This window comes from Vidua macroura, chromosome 28 (assembly GCF_024509145.1).
Source record: "Vidua macroura isolate BioBank_ID:100142 chromosome 28, ASM2450914v1, whole genome shotgun sequence".
Classification (NCBI taxonomy): domain Eukaryota; kingdom Metazoa; phylum Chordata; class Aves; order Passeriformes; family Viduidae; genus Vidua; species Vidua macroura.
The window spans coordinates 4319782-4341935 of record NC_071598.1 but is presented as its reverse complement, the minus strand read 5'-3'; the positions used below and the strand labels follow the sequence as shown (position 1 = coordinate 4341935).

Here is a 22154-nt window from a genome sequence, read left to right as displayed (position 1 = left end):
TTCTCTTCAAGAGAATAATTCTTCACAATAGTTATCCCAAAAGAATTTTTCGTTATAACAATAGGAAATCTCTCCAAAAGATATCAGCCGTAGTGTGGACAAACCCGGGCAACAGCAACAGCAGTGAGTTGTTGAAACTCTGTGGCTTTATAAGGGGTAACAAATGTTTGATATCCCAATTTTCTGAACAGAAGAGTCTGAGCCTCCCTTTAGACTGTTAGTCCTGTATTTGGAGGATGAGATCACTGTGAAGATGCTCGGATCCCTTTGCTGCTGTGTTCCAAGTACAGAGCTGGAATGTACACCCATATTCCAACTCTTCACAACAGGTGCACATGGATATTTCTCAGATCTGCTCCATGTCTGAAATCAAAAGCTCAAGGTGGAAAGCTCACTCTTACAAAGAAAATATTTCAGAACACATTTTTTCCAATAAGTTACTGAATTGGGGCTGGGCAAGTTTTAGAACCCACTGTGTTTGAATGACCTTCTTGCCTGGGCAAGGTGCACTGCTGGGGCTAAGAGCTATTTCTATGCATGTGTTCTGTGAACTCATCAACAAATAATTCCCCTGCATATTTCAATCCTCTTCAGCTGGACCTCACTGCAGAAAGTGCTAAGTCTGTACACAAAGTAAACAGGAAGTCAAAGTTATTTTAAGACAGAAAATAATTTGATGCAAGATAAGCAGCATGATCTTCAGGTGTTTTGAATTCCAAATGTTCATTTCAGGTTGTGATTGTTTCTCTCCTTGGAGTTTTCCTGGCTCCTGCTCTTGCCATCTATGTAAGTATAGAGCTACACACAGCTACTCATTACTGCCACAGGAACTACTGGCTTTAGCTCTTCCCTCTGAGAAATGTGTTTCTGGAAGTGAAGCTGCTTTTTAAAGTCTGATATTTAGAAGGAAATGACATTTTAATTTTTCTATGATAACTAAGAAATTATTTCCATGCTTGATGTATCAAGGGGGAAAAGACAGTTACCACACATGGAATCAGGGAAGTCTGTCCTGAGATGAGCATAAACACTGAAAATAATGGTGTGGAAAGAAACAAATATTAACATGATTGATCTGACCACAAAATACAGTAGAATACTGTAAGTAATCTGGTGCCAGCAAGATCCTGCTGGGGAAAGAACAGTAAGGAATTGTTTTGATTACTTAGAAAGTAAAGGCTTCCCATCTTCATTCTGAGCCAAGAAATTTTCTCCCCTTTAATCTGATCTCCAAGAGCAATAATTTCCCAAAACATGGCTACTGCAGCTAATGCTTTATTGAGTGAAACACTGCTGGGAATCCAGGAAGCTAAATCCTTACCTCTTTTAATCTATTCCAAAAATCAGAACATGGAGAACAACTTTAATGGGCAGCCCAGTGAAAACTCAACCCACTCTGAGATCAGGGTCAGCACCAACCCAAAGGATGGGTCTGAGGCCTGGAAAACCATCTGGGACTTCAAGGCTGTAAGTAGCTGCCACCATGGCACAAGAAAAATGGCAAAAGAGACAAATGTTTTCTAAAAACCACCAAAGCTTCAACAAAACTTCATTGTATTTTAGAGGACATGCTTGAAAATGTGCTCCTTCAGCCTTGGGACTGTTTCTGGTTCGCTGTGTGCTGCATTAGCTTTTCAGCAGCAAATTCCTTCACCTGCCCTAAGCAGGGGAACACATCATACACGTGGCATTGCTGGAGGAGGTAATTTACCTTTTACCAAAGTCGCTTGTCAGCCTCCATGACACATTTACCTAAACAATATAATGGAAAGGACCAATATTTTTCTTTCCCTGTGACTATCTGCACTGTAGAAAGCCTTTCTTTTAACCAGTGCCTCTCTCTAGCAACACACTTCTCTTTCCCTGTATATTTTTTGCAATAAAAAGGGGGTTTTGTTTCATTTTAATAGGGCTACGTTGCAACCAAGGTGTTTTCAAAGAACACCTGCATCATTGCTACAACTAGCAAGAGGTTTTGGCTTGGCAAACCCTTTCCTACACCACCTCCAGGAGACAAGGTAGGATGGTGGTTGAAAGTGGGGCAAAAGATTGTCAGTGAAAAGCACTTGTTCCTATACACGCAGCAGAAAAGGCTCCAAGAACTGAAGAGAACTTTCTCAGCAGGGTTGAGTCGCTCTAACAGTTCTTTCAAAAGTTGTCTTGCCCAGGAATAACCCCAATTACTGTTCAGCCTGCCTTGGACACTTCCAGGGATGAGGCAGCCACAGATTCTCTGGGCAACTTGTGCCAGGGCCTCCCCACCCTCATGGGGAAGAATTTTTTCCCATCTAACCCTGCCCTCTGGCAGTGGGAAGCCATTTCTCCTTGTCCTTTCACTCCAGACCCTTGTAAATAGTCTTGACCAATCTTTCCTGTCAGCTCCTTCAAGTACTGGAAGGCCACAATGAGGTCACCTGAAACTTCTCTCCTCCAGGATGAACAATCCCAATTATCTCAACCTTTCCTCACAGCAGAGTTGCTCCATCCCTCTGGTCATGCTGGTGCCTCCTCTGGACTCTTACAGCTTCTCCAGGTCCTTCCTGTGCTGGGCCCCAGGGCTGGGGCAGCTCTGCAGATGGGTCTCACCTGAGCAGAGGGGCAGAATCCCCCTGGAGCTGCTGCCCACACTGGGGGTCAGCCCAGGGCTGGGGGGTTCCTGGGCTGTTGGTGCACGTTGGTGGGTCATGTCCAACCTGTCACCCACCAGGCCCCACGTCCTTCTTGGCAGAGCTGCTCTCAGTATGTGCATGGCCAGTTCTGCACTATGTCCAGCCTGTCACCCACCAGGCCCCAGGTCCTTCTTGGCAGAGCTGCTCTCAGTATGTGCATGGCCAGTTCTGAACGCTAGTGCTGGCTTTCCTAAACGCTGTTTTCTGGCTTTGTTTCTTTGATGCTCAGGTACTTGGGCCTTACCAGTTGCCACGCAGAGAGAATCGCTTCATTATCTCCAGGAACAGACTGCAAAGCTTGAGCCCGTATGGAAAACGCATCCAAGCCCTGTGCAGAGGAATTCCCTCCTACCTCGCTTACCCAGCTCCTGGTGAGTGTGCTACTGACAGCCCTGGTGTTCCAGAATTAGCACAGGTTAACAGAATTATAAAAGAAGAATCAAGCAAACATGATCATGTCACTTACTGAGATCCTGTGCTTTTTTATGACTTTTTATACATCCATTTATACATACCCAAGGAAACCCAGCAGGTCTGTCACTTTCCTGTGTACAATGACCTGGAGCCCAGCCATTCTCAGGAAGGTTCTGGGCTCTAGCTCTTGACATAAAACTGGAATTTTTAGGCAACTAGTTGGAAGCATTTCAGCTACATTTTTATTTTCATATTTTGTCAGTCCAAATCGAATAGGTTTTTTCTTCTTCTTTCAGGATCAAACTTTTTAAGAGGATCAAACTTCTCATCAGGATGAAACTTCTTAGAGTGAGATATTTCATGACTGAAATTTAAGATTAATGAACTGCCTGTTCATTACTGTGGTTACTCCTGACAAAGTTTGCAGAAGAAAATTCATAGAACTGTGCACCCATTAGTAAGATTGTTCACCTTGATAATCTTCTCTTGATCATATTTTCAATCATTTATCTTTCTTCTGCTCTGTATGGAAGCTGCTGAATCTCAGTAAAATTAATCATCAACCTACACTGGTCTGTGCTGTGTTTTTACAAACCCTTTGAAAAAACAGAAGTAATTCCAAAGACAAGTTGCAAAACTAATGTTCTTGCAAAATTCTCCCAATTTTGACATTTAAACCTTTTCCAGTACAACTTCTCAGGGAGAGTTCACATACTGCCTTGAGTAATTATTCATCAATACTAGAAGAAAATGGTGCTATAACTACTACATTACCCATATTTAAGATGAGATCAGCATAAGTTATTTTTATTTTGACTTATTTTCTTCTTTTTCTTTTTTCTTTTTCTTTTGACATAGTAAAATGTAGTAATGTGATGCAATGTGAAATGTTTTGCTTCAAAAATAAATATTGCCATGCAATATGGCCAATTGCAAATAGATGCACTATTGCTCTGAATAGCTCAGAAACTGAATTGCAGAAACAGAATTAAGAAGAGTATTAAATGAAGTCTGGGGTTGAAAACAGGTGTTAGGCCAAAAGTAAAGCAAAAAGCCTGAGCCTACTTTCTTCATTGAAAACTTCAGCAACTCGCTATGTCTGGAAAACACCCCATGTTCACCTTCCCTCCTCACTCAGGGGCCCTTTCCTTGCTCTTTGAGAGGAGTTACTCCAAGAGACACTTTATGCACTCGGGAACATCCCAGGGTTGCTCTAAGGAAAGGACACAGCAGCCTGTTCTTTTCAGGAAAAGCCTCTTGGGCACTCTAAGGGGTCAACTGACCTGAAAACCAAAGCAAAACTGCAACCAAGAATTTTTTAGCACCTCCAAAGAAAAGCAACTGTAGAGTTGCAGTATTTAAAGAACCGTTCTTGTCTGCCTTGCCTGGGGTTTCTGGAGACACTCTCCTCTCCTTTTCTAACCTGACACTGCATTTTCCTTGGGGTGTCACAGGCACAGCCCTCTTCCCTGATCCTGCTGGGATGCACCGGGAGTGTGTCCCTGGGGGCTGTGAGCCCTGTCACAGATGATGATTCCAGACGCCCCCAGGCAGCCGGGATGTGAGCAGAGCAGAGTCTGTGGTGCCGATCTCGCAGCCCCGCGGTCACCGTGCAGCACAGAGAGCCCGGCAGCCAGGCTGGCAACCTGGGGCAACTGCTGCTCGCTCCAACCACAGAATCACACACAGAATCACAGACTCACACACAGAATCACTGAATCACACACGGAATCACAGAATCACACACAGAATCACACGGTTGGAAGAGACCTTCAAGATCGTCAAGTCCAACCCAGCCCCAGCACCTCATCTAGACCATGGCACCGAGTGCCACGTCCAGTCTGTTCTTAAACACATCCAGGCATGGTGCCTTCACCACCTCCCTGGGCAGATCAATTCAGTACTTTATGTCCCTTTCTGTAAAAACCATTTTCCTAATATCCAACCTATATTTTCCCTGGTCTCCAGGCAGGGAATAGCAGGACACAGCTGCTCCTGGCAAGGGACAATGCCTGCTGCAATACCGTCCCCAGGAGAGTAAAACACCCTCAGCATGGTCCAGCTGCTCACGAAACTGCTTTAACTTCATGTACTTAAGAGGAAAAATCTGTCAACAGCTGTAAATTAATAAAACTGGAAATGTGTAAATGTCTCAGGGCTGCTTTGACAAGTCCACAGAGGCACAGATGCCTCAGACCTCACCGCTGCATTTTATTGGGTGCTATGGTGACCCGATAACATACAGTATATTTTGGAAGGTAAAAAGGCTTACATATTTTGTCTAATGCAAAGCTTTTTATGTTCTTGTTTAAGTCCTAGGATATCTCCGGTCTAAGGTTTGATGTGAATTTTCAAAAGTAAATATTACATGTTAGAAAAATACTAGAAACATATTTAATTTTTCACTGCAAATGGATTCTTAGTTGATAACTATCAGACTCCAGGGGTTCAAAAGGGTCAGAAGTACAATCCCCATGTTTATCAAGTAGTTACGCCAGGAAATAATTTTCAGGGACAAATGACAGGGAAACAAATGACAAAATAATTTTATTGTAACACTCAGCATTTCTAAAGTGATTTCTGAAAACATATAAAAGGTGGAGGGTTCACACTGCTCTTTCTACCTGCAGGAGCATCAGCTCTGCAGTCAGGATGCATATCCCTGTAAGTATGCATGCTTTTCCTCCTTACAAACTGAACCTTTGATTCAAACCCGTTCCTTTATCTCTCAGAAGGGCTTCTGCCTCTCTGGAGCACTAAGGCTTTCTCTGGGGCCATTGTGCTCCTCCAGAAGGAGCAGCTCAGCCCCTGCTCCCCAGAGGAGCTGAGGAGGTAAGGATTTCTTCACGGCTTGGCTGGACATGATTCAGAAACCAGGAAGCCTAATCCATGCCCATTATTGTCAACGCTTTTGCACCACTGGAGCACTGCACTAGTGCATCAAGCCCTTCCCTGTAATGCCAGGGCAGAAGAAATGGAAAAGCTTTCTCATCCCTCTTCTAAAATAGCTGTGTGTGCCTGCACAGCTCTGAGAAACAGCTTGAGATTCAGCTCTTGAGAGAGCAAGTGAGAAATGTGTCTACTTTGAGCACCCTGGGGTAAAGCAAGGGTGCCTCCCTTTGGGAGCACTGATGCAATCCCAGGTTGAAAGCGAAAAAAGGATTCAAGAAGGAGCCTTAAACATCAGATTAGGAAAAGGGAAGGAGGATTGTCATGGCCAAATTTGTCAGCCAGAGTTGCAGTTACATTTTCTATTTGATTTTCATTTCAGATTTTGACTGCAGTCCTTCTTGGACTCGTCCTGAATCCAGCCCTTGCTGATTACGTGAGTACAGTGACCAATTTCCATATGCATGGCTACTCTGCCTCTATTCCCTGCTTCATGAAATCTCCTTGATTCTTTCTCCAACACTTTGAAGGAAAAGAATTGAAGTCTTCTCAAAGAGATGAAACTCTAAAAGAACCAAATTACAGGTGTCAGATGCAGCAATGATTCATGGAATCCTTGACAAGGATTCTTATGGCTACTGCCCAATGCCAATGCCTTGATTCTGGGTCTATTTGAAAATACTGAGGCTACTTCTGGCTTTTAAAGGGGGGGACAGAACTTTTTCTATTGTAGCAAGGGTTTTTTAAAAGCAATGGAGACAACACTGCCTAATGTTACCATCTGAAAGTGCTCCATTTGGTTTTCCAGTCTCAGCAGACAAATGGAAACCAGCAAATCATCTTTGGTGGAGACTCCCAAATCACTATCACCGGTATCTCACAAGGTGTGAAGATCAATAGTCAAACAAGGGTGGCAATCATTGAGCAAAAGAGCCAAAATTTATCATGGAAAACCATCTGGAACTACAACAGGGTAAGTGGACGGACTGGGATGGTTAAAAACGTGACCCAGGGATGGGGCTTGTTTCTGCATTCTGATCATCTGAAGTAAACTGTGTGGGGTAGAAACTCTCAGTATTTGTTACAGCTTCCATCCCAACTTTGAACCAATCTCAAAAGTTGGAAAAACTGAATTGTGAACGCTAAATACTTTTATTTTACAGGGTGTCATTGCAACCAAAGTCAGGCAGCAGAACACCTGCTACATTTCCATCATGAACAGAACTGAGATACCCAGTTTTAACAATCTGGCCCGACTGGCTGCAGAGAGCAGGGTAAGAAACCAAAGGAGTAGCATGCTCTTGACCCTGGAGTATATTAGCTCATTTCTTCTTCTGCTTCTTTCTGGAGAGGATCAGGTTGTGTCTAGTGCCAGGATTTCCTTTCACTCAACAGTAATGTAGATTGGAAATTTGTTGTAGGAATATCTTGCCAAAAGAAGAAAGGGGCTGCATTATTCCCAAAACCAGCTCCGTTTTCTCTGAGGATGTTTAGCTCTGCAGGTTGCTGGGCAAATATTCTCCCTTTGCTGCTGCCTTCAAGGCTTCCTAGTGGTCCCACAAATCACAAGGGATTAAAAGGTGTCTCTAAAGGCAGCTTGGACTCCGACACCCAGCCCCAATACATTCTCCCAGAGCTAGGAATATCTCAAGCAGGAATCAGCTCCTGGCACTCATCTTGGTGAATTCTGGTTTTTAATGTTTAGAACCACATTGGTCTTGGAATACCTACCAAGGAGATCACCTTTGTCACCAATGGATTGGTCAACAACCTCAACTCCTACGGAATAGAAATCGCGGCTATGTGCAGCGGACTCACCACCTACATGGCTTATGAAGTTGATAGTGAGTGAATTCATGGGAATTCTGGGTTGGCCTTTTTGTCTCCTGGGCATTACTAAGGCACAGTTGCTGCTCTTCCACCTCAAAACCCACAGAAACCAAGGGCTTCAGCAGTTGCACGAACAATTTGGCATAATCGCAGATCAGGAATGGAACAGGGTGGGGTCTCAGCCCCCATAAATAACCCAAACCGAGACCTGACAGTACATTTCTGGGAAGCTTAATGAGTGTTTTAGCCCACACCTGAGCTCGCCTGTAATACTCAGCCAAGAAGAGGAGTTGTCCATAGAACTGCTGTCATTCAGGTCAGAGCTTCGTAATCAGTTGACCCAGGCAGCCAACAAAGCCTTGTGCTTCACAACACTAAGACAAGTGGCTTCCTCCCATGTAAGTTTTTCCCTGGGGCAATGATCCCATTCCTCATGACTAACATGACCTATATTTGGTAGGATTCTTTGAGAACATCACAGCCCATGAACTGGCAGCAGCCTCACCATGCAATGCCCAGCCATTGGGACTCGCAGGACAAAGTGCAATAGAGCCCCGACTTCTGCACAGGAAATCCCAAAGGCTGTTCAAGAGCAGGTCTTTGTGAGCATTCCTGGCTGAGCCACAGAGCCGGTGCTCTTTGGGGACTCCAAGAGAATCTTTCCCTTGTACTGCTCAAACATACCCACAGCAGCAATTCTTTAGGAATTAGCTGGCTCTGAGCAACACCACCACCCTCCTGTAGAAAGGCAGGCAAGGTCTTAGGCATCAGCTCATGGGTTTTTGTTTATTCCTTTCTTTCTTTCCAAGGACTCCAAGTGAATCTCGGATCATGCATTACCCTCAATGTCTTGAGAGCTGTGGATCTGAGGTACTGCAACAACAACGGCAACTGGAATGGCAATTGGAATGGCATTTGGAATATCACTGGCAATTGGAATGGCAATGGACAGGTGAGAAAACCTTAGCCCTTACATGTCATTAAGCAAATAGGGGGAACCTGAGCTGCTGTCCAAATCCAACCCTGATGCCCTTCTTGCCTGGCATCTCCTCTTTTGAGAGGTGCAGATGCTGAAAGAGAGCAATGAGTGAGTACAGCTTTCCAAACAAGCCCGTGACCATGGGTTTATTCTGTCCAGTGATCTAGCATGCATCAACCTCTAAAGGCACCAGATGACAGCTGTCAGATGCAGCAATGATTCATTGAATCCATGAAAAAAATTCTTATGGCCACTGCCCACTGCCACAGCCTTGATTCTGGGTCCTTTGGAAAAGACTGAGGGCAGTGCCAGCACTCCCCAGGCAGCAGAACTTCTTCCATTGTAGCAGGGATTTTTCAGAAAATTCGAGGACATCACTGTCTCCCTTCATAGGTGAAATGTCTTTTTTCCCCTGGCTTTTTAGTCTCAGCAGATTCCAGGCATAATCTTGAACAACACACAAGGCAGCATCTTCAACAACACGCAAGTCATCATTGGTGGCCAGTCCCAAATTGTGACCATCAACAGGCAATGGCGTGTGGCAATCATTGAGAAAAGGAGCTTCAGTGGGTCCTGGAAAACCATCTGGAACTACAACACGGTGGGTGACAGTGAGGGGGCTTTTTCATGTACATCCAAGGAGACTGACTGCTATTACAGCTGGCTCAGAGACAGTGATAATTTCTTTATTCTGAATGTTTGGAGTCCATGATATAGAGTAGAAATTCTCAGCATTAGTTATGGTTTTGTCGAGTATAAACAGCTGGAAGATACTGAATTTTGAGCACTAAATTATTTTATTTTACAGGGTGTCATTGCAACCAAAGTCTCACAACAAAACACCTGCTACATTTCCATCATGAACAGAAGCGAGATGCCCCGCTTTGATAACCTGGCCCGCCTGGCACAAGAGAGCAGGGTAAGATTCCAAAGGAGTAGCAGGGTCCTGGCCGTAGAGATCATTTGGCCATTTCTTCATGTGCTTTTTCTTTCTGGACACGATCAGGTTGTGTCTTGTGGCACAGTTTCCCATCTCTCAATAGTAATGCAGATTGGGAACATGTTTCAGGAATGCTTTGTGAAAAGAAGAAAGGGGCTGCATTATTCCCTCAACTAGCTAAACTTTCTTTGAGGATATTCAGCTCTGCAGCTTGCTGGGCAAAGCCTTGCTCTAAGAAGCCCTTCAAGGGCCTTAATCCTATTATGCCAAGATCTCAAAGTCCTTCACAGACTTTTCACTACCAGTTTGCACTGGTCAGCTCAGAACTTAGCTTTGTAACTATTCTTGGCCAGACTCCCTTTTGATTTGGGGCCTGAGAAAGCATCTACCCATTCCTCAGCTTTTCTCCCAAATTCATGGGATGGGCCACAACAGGAGGCTTCTAGACCTAGCTGAGAGAGCAGAGGGAACCAAGGGACTCAGAGGAAAGACAGGAAAGCAGGCAATGATTTGGCCCAGGCCACAAATCACTCCAGGAGGAAAGCAGAGCGGCAATTCATTTGAAATGATCTCACAGGGGGCTTTCAGAAAGACGTGTTACACTTGAGCACCCAGGGTTCTCAGAGAGGGGTGCTAAACACCATTTGCAAATAGTCTGAGAGCAAATGTATCTGCCCAGGCTTGCTTTTGCCCTCTATGGTTCCAAACTAGAGGGGGCTGGAGGATGAGAATTCTCATGCCAACCTTCCAGTCACAGCCCGGGTGCCCCAGAGGGGCGAGGGCAGTGACGGAGCAAATGCCTTGGAAGGAGCTCTGGCTCCACAGAGCGGCCACACTCCTCCTCTTGAGCACTTTCCTTGCGCTGACACTCCCCCTCAGGCTCCCAGCAACTTGACTCCCTTAGAAGCATGTGACTTTAGAGCAGCCTTCAAGGCTAGCTAGTAGTCCCACAGACCCCCAGGGGATTAAAAGATGTCCTAAAGGCAATCTGAACCCAAACACCCAGCCATCAGTCATCATTACAGAGCTAGGAACAACCCAAGCAGGAACCAGCTCCTGGCACTGATCTCACTGAATGCTGGTTTTTGTTGTTTAGAACCTGATAGGTCTTGGAAGACATACCAAGAAGATCACCTTTGTCACCAATGGATTGGTCAACAACCTCAACTCCTATGGAGCAGACATCAGGGCTATGTGCAGTGGAGTCACCACCTACCTGGCTTCTGAAGTTCACAGTGAGTGTAAAGCATGGGAATTCTGAGGGTTACTGACCTGGCCATTTCTTCCTTGGGGCATGACTAAGGCACAGTTGCTGCTCATCCACCTCAAAACTCAAAGAAACCCTCCTGTAGAACTTCAGCCACAGTCTTAGGCATCAGCTCATGGGGTTTCATCTTTTCTTTTCCAGCTTTCCAAGGACCCCAGGGGAATCTGGGATCCTGCATTACCCTCGATGTCCTGAGAGTTGTAGAGCTGCAGTACTGCAATAGCAATGGCAATTGGAATGGCAACAGCAATGGCAACTGGAACAACAAATGGAATGGCAATTGGAATGGCAACTGGAACAACAATTGGAATGGCAAATGGAATGGTACCTGGAACAACAATTGGAATGGCATCGGCAATGACAACTGGAACAACAACTGGAATGGCATCGGCAATGGCAACTGGAATGGCAATTGGAATGGAATTGACAATGGCAACTGGAACAACAATTGGAACGGCAATGGCAATTGGAACGGCAATGGCAATTGGAATGGCAATTTCCCGGTGAGAAAACCTTGGCCCTTAGATTCCTCAAACCTAATGGGGGGGAAACCCGGGCTGCTGCCCAAAGCCAACCCTGATGCCCTTCTTGCCTGGCATCTCCTCTTTCGTGAGGTTCCTGCTTGAAGGTTCAGATACTGAAAGAGAGCAAGGAGTGAGCAGTGCTTTGCATCCAAGCCCTTTGAGCATGGATTTACTCTGGCCAGTGATCTAGCATGCATCAACCTCTAAAGGCACCAGATGACAGCTGTCAGATGCAGCAATGATTCACTGAATCCAGGAACAGAATTCCTATGGCCTCTGCCCACTGCCACAGCCTTGATTCTGGGTCCTTTGGAAAAGACTGAGGGCAGTGCCAGCACTCCCCGGGGGGCAGCACTTCTTCCATAGCAGCAGGGATTTTTCAGAAGCTTTGGGGACATCACTGTCTCCCTTCAAATGCAAACCGTCTCCTTTCCCTTGGCTTTTTAGACTCAGCAGATTCCCAGCGGCATCTTCAACAACACGCAAGTCATCATTGGGGGCCAATCCCAAGTTGTGACCATCAACAGGCAATGGCGTGTGGCAGTCATTGAGCAAAGGAGCTACAGCGGGTCCTGGAAAACCGTCTGGAACTACAACACGGTGAGTGGCAGGGAGGGGCTTCCTTCAAAAAGCATCCAAGGAGTCAGGCTGCTCGTACAGCTGGTCCAGGGACTGTGATTGGTTCTTTATGCTGAACTTTTGGAGTCCTAGTCTGGGGCACTGAAACCCAGCATTAGTTATACTTTCCATCCCGACTTTATCCCAGCATTAATGCTTGGAAGAAACTGAATTGTGAGCGCTAAATACTTTTATTTTACAGGGTGTCATTGCAACCAAAGTCAGGCAACAGAACACCTGCTACATTTCCATCATGAACAGAAGCGAGATGCCCCGCTTTGATGACCTGGCCCGCCTGGCACAAGAGAGCAGGGTAAGGTTCCAAAGCAGTGGCAGGTTCCTGGCCATAGACATCACTGGGCCATTTCTTCACGTGCTTTTTCTTTCTGGACACCATCAGGTTGTGTCTTGTGGCAGAGTTTCCTGTCTCTCAACAGTAATGCAGATTAGGAATTTGTTGTAGGAATGCTTTCCCAAAAGAAAGGGGCTGCATTATTCCCACCCCCACTTGCCTGGAGGATGTTGAGCTCTGCAGCTCGCTGGGCAAATCCGTTCTTTGTGGAGCTCTTCAGTGCTTTCTTTGCGTTGCCATCTCACCTCAAGTTCCGTGCATCTTGACTCCTTTAGAATGAGCTCTGCCTTTGGAGCTCCTGTCAAGGCTTGCTAGTGGTCCCACAGGCCCCCCAGGGGATTAAAAGATGTCCCTAAAGGCAGCTGGGACTCAAACACCCAGCCCTGAGTCATCATTGCAGAGGAACAGGCCTAGCAGGAATCACCTCTCTGCACTCAGCTTGCTGAATGTTGGTTTTCAATGTTCAGAACCTGACTGGCGTTTTTGGAAGACCTACCAAGAAGATCACCTTTGTCACCAATGGATTGGTCAACAACCTCAACTCCTATGGAATAGAAATCGCGGCTATGTGCAGCGGACTCACCACCTACATGGCTTACGAAGTTCACAGTGAGTGTAAAGCGTGGGAATTCTGAGTGGTACAGATCTGGACTTTTTGTCTCCTGGGGCATTACTAGGGCACAGTTGCTGCTCTTCCACCTCAAAACCCACAGAAACCAAGGGCTTCAGCAGTTGCCCAAAGGGTTCGGCACCTCGGCAGACCGAGACTGGAAAAGGATGGGGTCACAGCCCCCATCAACGACCCAAAACAAGCCCTTACAGCTCCTCTCCAGGAAGCTCAATGGGGCTGAAATTTGCACCTGGTGTGTTTTAGCTCACCCTGCAATGCCCTGATACACCCAGTCAAGAAATAGGGTCATCCTAAGAACCGCTGTCCTTCAGGTCAGAGCTTGGTCATCAGTTGACTCAGACAGCCACCAAAGCCTTGTGCTTCACAACTCTAAGTCAAGTCGCTCTGATCCCTGGAGGTTTTTCCCTGGGGCAATGATCCAATTCCCCAGGGCTAACATGACCTACACTTGGTAGGATTCTTCCAGAACCTCACAGCTTGTGTGACTGGGCCCACAAACTGGCAGCAGCCTCACCATGCAATGCCCAGCCATTGGGACTCGCAGGACAAAGTGCAATAGAGCCCCGACTTCTGCACAGGAAATCCCAAAGGCTGTTCAAGAGCAGGTCTTTGTGAGCATTCCTGGCTGAGCCACAGAGCCGGTGCTCTTTGGGGACTCCAAGAGAATCTTTCCCTTGCGCAGCTCAAACATTCCCACAGCAGCAATTCCGATGAACCTGGTTGGCTCTTAGCGGCACCTCCACCCTCTTGTAGCAAGTCAGCCAATGTCTTATGCATCAGCTCATGGCCCTTTGTCTTTTCCAGCTTTCCAAGGACCCCAGGTGAATCTGGAATCATGCATTACCCTCGATGTCCTGAGAGTTGTGGACCTGAAGTACTGCATTGGCAATGGCAGTGTCAATTTCCCGGTGAGAAAACCTTGGCCCTTAGATTCCTCAAACCTAATGGGGGGGAAACCCGAGCTGCTGCCCAAAGCCAACCCTGATGCCCTTCTTGCCTGGCACCTCCTCCTTTGTGAGGTTCCTGCTTGAAGGTTCAGATGCCTTTAAAGGGCAATAGGTCAGCAGCGGTTTCCAACCAAGCCCTTTGAGTGTGGATTTACTCTGGCCAGTGATCTAGCATGTACCAACCTCTGTTGTCAGATGCAGCAATGATTCACTGAATCCAGGAACAGAATTCCTATGGCCTCTGCCCACTGCCACAGCCTTGATTCTGGGTCCTTTGGAAAAGACTGAGGGCAGTGACGGCATTTCCCAGGAGGCAGCACTTCTTCCATAGCAGCAGGGATTTTTCAGAAGCTTTGGGGACATCACTGTCTCCCTTCAAAGGCAAACCGTCTTCTTTCCCTTGGCTTTTTAGACTCAGCAGATTCCCAGCGGCATCTTCAACAACACGCAAGTCATCATTGGGGGCCAGTCCCAAATTGTGACCATCAACAGGCAATGGCGTGTGGCAATCATTGAGAGAAGGAACGTCACCGGGTCCTGGAAAACCATCTGGAACTACAACACGGTGAGTGGCAGCGAGAGGGCTTCCTTCAAAAAGCATCCAGGGAGTCCGGCTGTTCATACAGCTGGCCCGGGGATGGCGATTGTTTCTTTATTCTGAATGTCTGGAGTCCACAGTCTGGGGCACTAGCACTCAGCATTCGTTAGCTGGGTAGCCATCCGAAATTTATCCCAACATAAACAGTTGATAAAACCAGAATTGTGAGTGCTGAATAATTTCATTTCACAGGGTGTCATTGCAACCAAAGTCACGCAACAAAACACCTGCTACATTTCCATCATGAACAGAAGCGAGATGCCCCGCTTTGATAACCTGGCCCACCTGGCACAAGAGAGCAGGGTAAGGTTCCAAAGGAGCAGCAGGTTCCTGGCCCTGGAGATCACTGGGGCATTTCTTCATGTGCTTTTTCTTTCTGCAGAAGATCAGGTTGTCCCTAGTGGCAGAGTTTCCTTTCTCTTAAAAAGCAATGTAGATGAGAAATGCACAGTAGGAATGCTTTGCCAAAAAAAGAAAGGGGCTGCAGCATTCCCTCCCCGAGGATGTTGGCCTCTGCAGCTTGCTGGGCAAACCGCTTCTCTGTGGAGCCCTTCAGTGCTTTTGTTGTGCCGCCACTTCCCCTCAAGTTTCCTGCACCTTGACTGCTGTAGAGCAAGGTCTGCCTTTGCAGCCACTTTCAAGGCTTGCTATTGGTCCCTCAGGTCCCCAGGGGATTAAAAAGTATCCCTAAATGCAGTTGGGGATTAAACACAGAGTCCAGAGTCCTCCTCCCAGAGCTAGGAAAAGCCCTAGCAGGAACCAGCTTCTGGCAATGATCTCGCTGAATGCTGGTTTGTGATGTTTAGAACCTGATTGGCGTTTTTGGAAGACCTACCAAGAAGATCACCTTTGTCACCAATGGACTGGTCAACAACCTCTACTCCTACGGAATAAACATCGCGGCTATGTGCAGTGGACTCACCACCTACCTGGCTTCCGAAATTCACAGTGAGTGCAAGCATGGGAATTCTGAGGGTTACTGACCTGGCCATTTCTTCCTTGGGACATGACTAAGGCACAGTTGCTGCTCATCCACCTCAAAACTCAAAGAAACCCTCCTGTAGAACTTCAGCCACGGTCTCAGGCATCAGCTCATGGGGTTTCATCTTTTCTTTTCCAGCTTTCCAAGGACCCCAGGGGAATCTGGGATCCTGCATTACCCTCGATGTCCTGAGAGTTGTAGAGCTGCAGTACTGCAATAGCAATGGCAATTGGAATGGCAATTGGAATGGCAATTGGAATGGCAACGGCAATGGCAACTGGAATGGCCAATGGAATGGCAATTGGAATGGCAATGGCAATGGCAACTGGAATGGCCAATGGAATGGCATTGGCAATGGCAACTGGAACAACAATTGGAATGGCATCGGCAATGGCAACTGGAACAACAACTGGAATGGCAATGGCAATGACAACTGGAACAACAATTGGAATGACATCGGCAATGACAACTGGAACAACAACTGGAATGGGAAAGGCAACTGGAACAACAATTGGAATGGCAATTGGAACGGCAATGGCAATTGGAATGGAAATTGGAATGGCAATTGGAACGGCAATGGCAATTGGAACGGCAATTGGAATGGCAATTTCCCGGTGAGAAAACCTTGGCCCTTAGATTCCTCAAACCTAATGGGGGGGAAACCCGGGCTGCTGCCCAAAGCCAACCCTGATGCCCTTCTTGCCTGGCGTCTCCTCTTTCGTGAGGTTCCTGCTTGAAGGTTCAGATGCTTTTAAAGGGCAATAGGTCAGCAGCAGTTCCCAACCAAGCCCTTTGAGTGTGGATTTACTCTAGCCAGTGATCTAGCATGCATCAACCTCTAAAGGCACCAGATGACAGCTGTCAGATGCAGCAATGATTCACTGAATCCAGGAACAGAATTCCTATGGCCTCTGCCCACTGCCACAGCCTTGATTCTGGGTCCTTTGGAAAAGACTGAGGGCAGTGCCAGCACTCCCCGGGGGGCAGCACTTCTTCCATAGCAGCAGGGATTTTTCAGAAGCTTTGGGGACATCACTGTCTCCCTTCAAATGCAAACCGTCTCCTTTCCCTTGGCTTTTCAGACTCAGCAGATTCCCAGCGGCATCTTCAACAACACGCAAGTCATCATTGGGGGCCAGTCCCAAGTTGTGACCATCAACAGGCAATGGCGTGTGGCAGTCATTGAGCAAAGGAGCTACAGCGGGTCCTGGAAAACCGTCTGGAACTACAACACGGTGAGTGGCAGGGAGGGGCTTCCTTCAAAAAGCATCCAAGGAGTCAGGCTGCTCGTACAGCTGGTCCAGGGACTGTGATTGGTTCTTTATGCTGAACTTTTGGAGTCCTAGTCTGGGGCACTGAAACCCAGCATTAGTTATACTTTCCATCCCGACTTTATCCCAGCATTAATGCTTGGAAGAAACTGAATTGTGAGTGCTAAATACTTTTATTTTACAGGGTGTCATTGCAACCAAAGTCAGGCAACAGAACACCTGCTACATTTCCATCATGAACAGAAGCGAGATGCCCCGCTTTGATGACCTGGCCCGCCTGGCACAAGAGAGCAGGGTAAGGTTCCAAAGCAGTGGCAGGTTCCTGGCCATAGACATCACTGGGCCATTTCTTCATGTGCTTTTTCTTTCTGGACACCATCAGGTTGTGTCTTGTGGCAGAGTTTCCTGTCTCTCAACAGTAATGCAGATTAGGAATTTGTTGTAGGAATGCTTTCCCAAAAGAAAGGGGCTGCATTATTCCCACCCCCACTTGCCTGGAGGATGTTGAGCTCTGCAGCTCGCTGGGCAAATCCGTTCTTTGTGGAGCTCTTCAGTGCTTTCTTTGCGCTGCCATCTCACCTCAAGTTCCGTGCATCTTGACTCCTTTAGAATGAGCTCTGCCTTTGGAGCTCCTGTCAAGGCTTGCTAGTGGTCCCACAGGCCCCTCAGGGGATTAAAAGATGTCCCTAAAGGCAGCTGGGACTCAAACACCCAGCCCTGAGTCATCATTGCAGAGGAACAGGCCTAGCAGGAATCACCTCTCTGCACTCAGCTTGCTGAATGTTGGTTTTCAATGTTCAGAACCTGATTGGCGTTTTTGGAAGACCTACCAAGAAGATCACCTTTGTCACCAATGGATTGGTCAACAACCTCAACTCCTATGGAATAGAAATCGCGGCTATGTGCAGCGGACTCACCACCTACATGGCTTACGAAGTTCACAGTGAGTGTAAAGCGTGGGAATTCTGAGTGGTACAGATCTGGACTTTTTGTCTCCTGGGGCATTACTAGGGCACAGTTGCTGCTCTTCCACCTCAAAACCCACAGAAACCAAGGGCTTCAGCAGTTGCCCAAAGGGTTCGGCACCTCGGCAGACCGAGACTGGAAAAGGATGGGGTCACAGCCCCCATCAACGACCCAAAACAAGCCCTTACAGCTCCTCTCCAGGAAGCTCAATGGGGCTGAAATTTGCACCTGGTGTGTTTTAGCTCACCCTGCAATGCCCTGATACACCCAGTCAAGAAATAGGGTCATCCTAAGAACCGCTGTCCTTCAGGTCAGAGCTTGGTCATCAGTTGACTCAGACAGCCACCAAAGCCTTGTGCTTCACAACTCTAAGTCAAGTCGCTCTGATCCCTGGAGGTTTTTCCCTGGGGCAATGATCCAATTCCCCAGGGCTAACATGACCTACACTTGGTAGGATTCTTCCAGAACCTCACAGCTTGTGTGACTGGGCCCACAAACTGGCAGCAGCCTCACCATGCAATGCCCAGCCATTGGGACTCGCAGGACAAAGTGCAATAGAGCCCCGACTTCTGCACAGGAAATCCCAAAGGCTGTTCAAGAGCAGGTCTTTGTGAGCATTCCTGGCTGAGCCACAGAGCCGGTGCTCTTTGGGGACTCCAAGAGAATCTTTCCCTTGCGCAGCTCAAACATTCCCACAGCAGCAATTCCGATGAACCTGGTTGGCTCTTAGCGGCACCTCCACCCTCTTGTAGCAAGTCAGCCAATGTCTTATGCATCAGCTCATGGCCCTTTGTCTTTTCCAGCTTTCCAAGGACCCCAGGTGAATCTGGAATCATGCATTACCCTCGATGTCCTGAGAGTTGTGGACCTGAAGTACTGCATTGGCAATGGCAGTGTCAATTTCCCGGTGAGAAAACCTTGGCCCTTAGATTCCTCAAACCTAATGGGGGGGAAACCCGAGCTGCTGCCCAAAGCCAACCCTGATGCCCTTCTTGCCTGGCACCTCCTCCTTTGTGAGGTTCCTGCTTGAAGGTTCAGATGCCTTTAAAGGGCAATAGGTCAGCAGCGGTTTCCAACCAAGCCCTTTGAGTGTGGATTTACTCTGTCCAGTGATCTAGCATGTACCAACCTCTGTTGTCAGATGCAGCAATGATTCACTGAATCCAGGAACAGAATTCCTACGGCCTCTGCCCACTGCCACAGCCTTGATTCTGGGTCCTTTGGAAAAGACTGAGGGCAGTGACGGCATTTCCCAGGAGGCAGCACTTCTTCCATAGCAGCAGGGATTTTTCAGAAGCTTTGGGGACATCACTGTCTCCCTTCAAAGGCAAACCGTCTTCTTTCCCTTGGCTTTTTAGACTCAGCAGATTCCCAGCGGCATCTTCAACAACACGCAAGTCATCATTGGGGGCCAGTCCCAAATTGTGACCATCAACAGGCAATGGCGTGTGGCAATCATTGAGAGAAGGAACGTCACCGGGTCCTGGAAAACCATCTGGAACTACAACACGGTGAGTGGCAGCGAGAGGGCTTCCTTCAAAAAGCATCCAGGGAGTCCGGCTGTTCATACAGCTGGCCCGGGGATGGCGATTGTTTCTTTATTCTGAATGTCTGGAGTCCACAGTCTGGGGCACTAGCACTCAGCATTCGTTAGCTGGGTAGCCATCCGAAATTTATCCCAACATAAACAGTTGATAAAACCAGAATTGTGAGTGCTGAATAATTTCATTTCACAGGGTGTCATTGCAACCAAAGTCACGCAACAAAACACCTGCTACATTTCCATCATGAACAGAAGCGAGATGCCCCGCTTTGATAACCTGGCCCACCTGGCACAAGAGAGCAGGGTAAGGTTCCAAAGGAGCAGCAGGTTCCTGGCCCTGGAGATCACTGGGGCATTTCTTCATGTGCTTTTTCTTTCTGCAGAAGATCAGGTTGTCCCTAGTGGCAGAGTTTCCTTTCTCTTAAAAAGCAATGTAGATGAGAAATGCACAGTAGGAATGCTTTGCCAAAAAAAGAAAGGGGCTGCAGCATTCCCTCCCCGAGGATGTTGGCCTCTGCAGCTTGCTGGGCAAACCGCTTCTCTGTGGAGCCCTTCAGTGCTTTTGTTGTGCCGCCACTTCCCCTCAAGTTTCCTGCACCTTGACTGCTGTAGAGCAAGGTCTGCCTTTGCAGCCACTTTCAAGGCTTGCTATTGGTCCCTCAGGTCCCCAGGGGATTAAAAAGTATCCCTAAATGCAGTTGGGGATTAAACACAGAGTCCAGAGTCCTCCTCCCAGAGCTAGGAAAAGCCCTAGCAGGAACCAGCTTCTGGCAATGATCTCGCTGAATGCTGGTTTGTGATGTTTAGAACCTGATTGGCGTTTTTGGAAGACCTACCAAGAAGATCACCTTTGTCACCAATGGACTGGTCAACAACCTCTACTCCTACGGAATAAACATCGCGGCTATGTGCAGTGGACTCACCACCTACCTGGCTTCCGAAGTTCACAGTGAGTGCAAGCATGGGAATTCTGAGGGTTACTGACCTGGCCATTTCTTCCTTGGGACATGACTAAGGCACAGTTGCTGCTCATCCACCTCAAAACTCAAAGAAACCCTCCTGTAGAATTTCAGCCACGGTCTCAGGCATCAGCTCATGGGGTTTCATCTTTTCTTTTCCAGCTTTCCAAGGACCCCAGGGGAATCTGGGATCCTGCATTACCCTCGATGTCCTGAGAGTTGTAGAGCTGCAGTACTGCAATAGCAATGGCAATTGGAATGGCAATTGGAATGGCAATTGGAATGGCAACGGCAATGGCAACTGGAATGGCCAATGGAATGGCAATTGGAATGGCAATGGCAATGGCAACTGGAATGGCCAATGGAATGGCATTGGCAATGGCAACTGGAACAACAATTGGAATGGCATCGGCAATGGCAACTGGAACAACAACTGGAATGGCAATGGCAATGACAACTGGAACAACAATTGGAATGACATCGGCAATGACAACTGGAACAACAACTGGAATGGGAAAGGCAACTGGAACAACAATTGGAATGGCAATTGGAACGGCAATGGCAATTGGAATGGAAATTGGAATGGCAATTGGAACGGCAATGGCAATTGGAACGGCAATTGGAATGGCAATTTCCCGGTGAGAAAACCTTGGCCCTTAGATTCCTCAAACCTAATGGGGGGGAAACCCGGGCTGCTGCCCAAAGCCAACCCTGATGCCCTTCTTGCCTGGCGTCTCCTCTTTCGTGAGGTTCCTGCTTGAAGGTTCAGATGCTTTTAAAGGGCAATAGGTCAGCAGCAGTTCCCAACCAAGCCCTTTGAGTGTGGATTTACTCTGGCCAGTGATCTAGCATGCATCAACCTCTAAAGGCACCAGATGACAGCTGTCAGATGCAGCAATGATTCACTGAATCCAGGAACAGAATTCCTATGGCCTCTGCCCACTGCCACAGCCTTGATTCTGGGTCCTTTGGAAAAGACTGAGGGCAGTGCCAGCACTCCCCGGGGGGCAGCACTTCTTCCATAGCAGCAGGGATTTTTCAGAAGCTTTGGGGACATCACTGTCTCCCTTCAAATGCAAACCGTCTCCTTTCCCTTGGCTTTTTAGACTCAGCAGATTCCCAGCGGCATCTTCAACAACACGCAAGTCATCATTGGGGGCCAGTCCCAAGTTGTGACCATCAACAGGCAATGGCGTGTGGCAGTCATTGAGCAAAGGAGCTACAGCGGGTCCTGGAAAACCGTCTGGAACTACAACACGGTGAGTGGCAGGGAGGGGCTTCCTTCAAAAAGCATCCAAGGAGTCAGGCTGCTCGTACAGCTGGTCCAGGGACTGTGATTGGTTCTTTATGCTGAACTTTTGGAGTCCTAGTCTGGGGCACTGAAACCCAGCATTAGTTATACTTTCCATCCCGACTTTATCCCAGCATTAATGCTTGGAAGAAACTGAATTGTGAGCGCTAAATACTTTTATTTTACAGGGTGTCATTGCAACCAAAGTCAGGCAACAGAACACCTGCTACATTTCCATCATGAACAGAAGCGAGATGCCCCGCTTTGATGACCTGGCCCGCCTGGCACAAGAGAGCAGGGTAAGGTTCCAAAGCAGTGGCAGGTTCCTGGCCATAGACATCACTGGGCCATTTCTTCATGTGCTTTTTCTTTCTGGACACCATCAGGTTGTGTCTTGTGGCAGAGTTTCCTGTCTCTCAACAGTAATGCAGATTAGGAATTTGTTGTAGGAATGCTTTCCCAAAAGAAAGGGGCTGCATTATTC

At 47.5% G+C, this 22154-nt stretch overlaps 2 protein-coding genes across 2 annotated transcripts; both read left to right on the top strand.

Annotated features, from left to right (window-relative positions):
• The first annotated feature begins 1350 nt into the window (after positions 1-1350).
• LOC128820017 (uncharacterized) lies at positions 1351-17534 on the top strand. The gene is made up of 20 exons (XM_054000484.1): positions 1351-1467; positions 1911-2018; positions 6781-6945; positions 7136-7246; positions 7678-7816; positions 8612-8754; positions 9206-9382; positions 9590-9700; positions 10818-10956; positions 11130-11222; positions 11961-12112; positions 12333-12443; positions 12950-13091; positions 13918-14021; positions 14473-14625; positions 14851-14961; positions 15465-15606; positions 15779-16254; positions 16723-16875; positions 17096-17534. The coding sequence occupies exons 1-20, from the start codon at positions 1351-1353 to the stop codon at positions 17354-17356; spliced, it is 3108 nt and encodes a 1035-aa protein (XP_053856459.1). The 3' UTR covers positions 17357-17534.
• A 1199-nt stretch (positions 17535-18733) lies between these two features.
• On the top strand, positions 18734-22141 carry LOC128820016 (putative uncharacterized protein DDB_G0277255; the record flags this gene model as incomplete). Its single annotated transcript, XM_054000483.1, has 7 exons — positions 18734-18784; positions 19236-19388; positions 19614-19724; positions 20228-20369; positions 20542-21017; positions 21486-21638; positions 21859-22141. Coding segments are annotated over 7 exons (1347 nt in total), but the record flags the coding sequence as incomplete, so codon positions are not given.
• Positions 22142-22154: the final 13 nt, after the last annotated feature.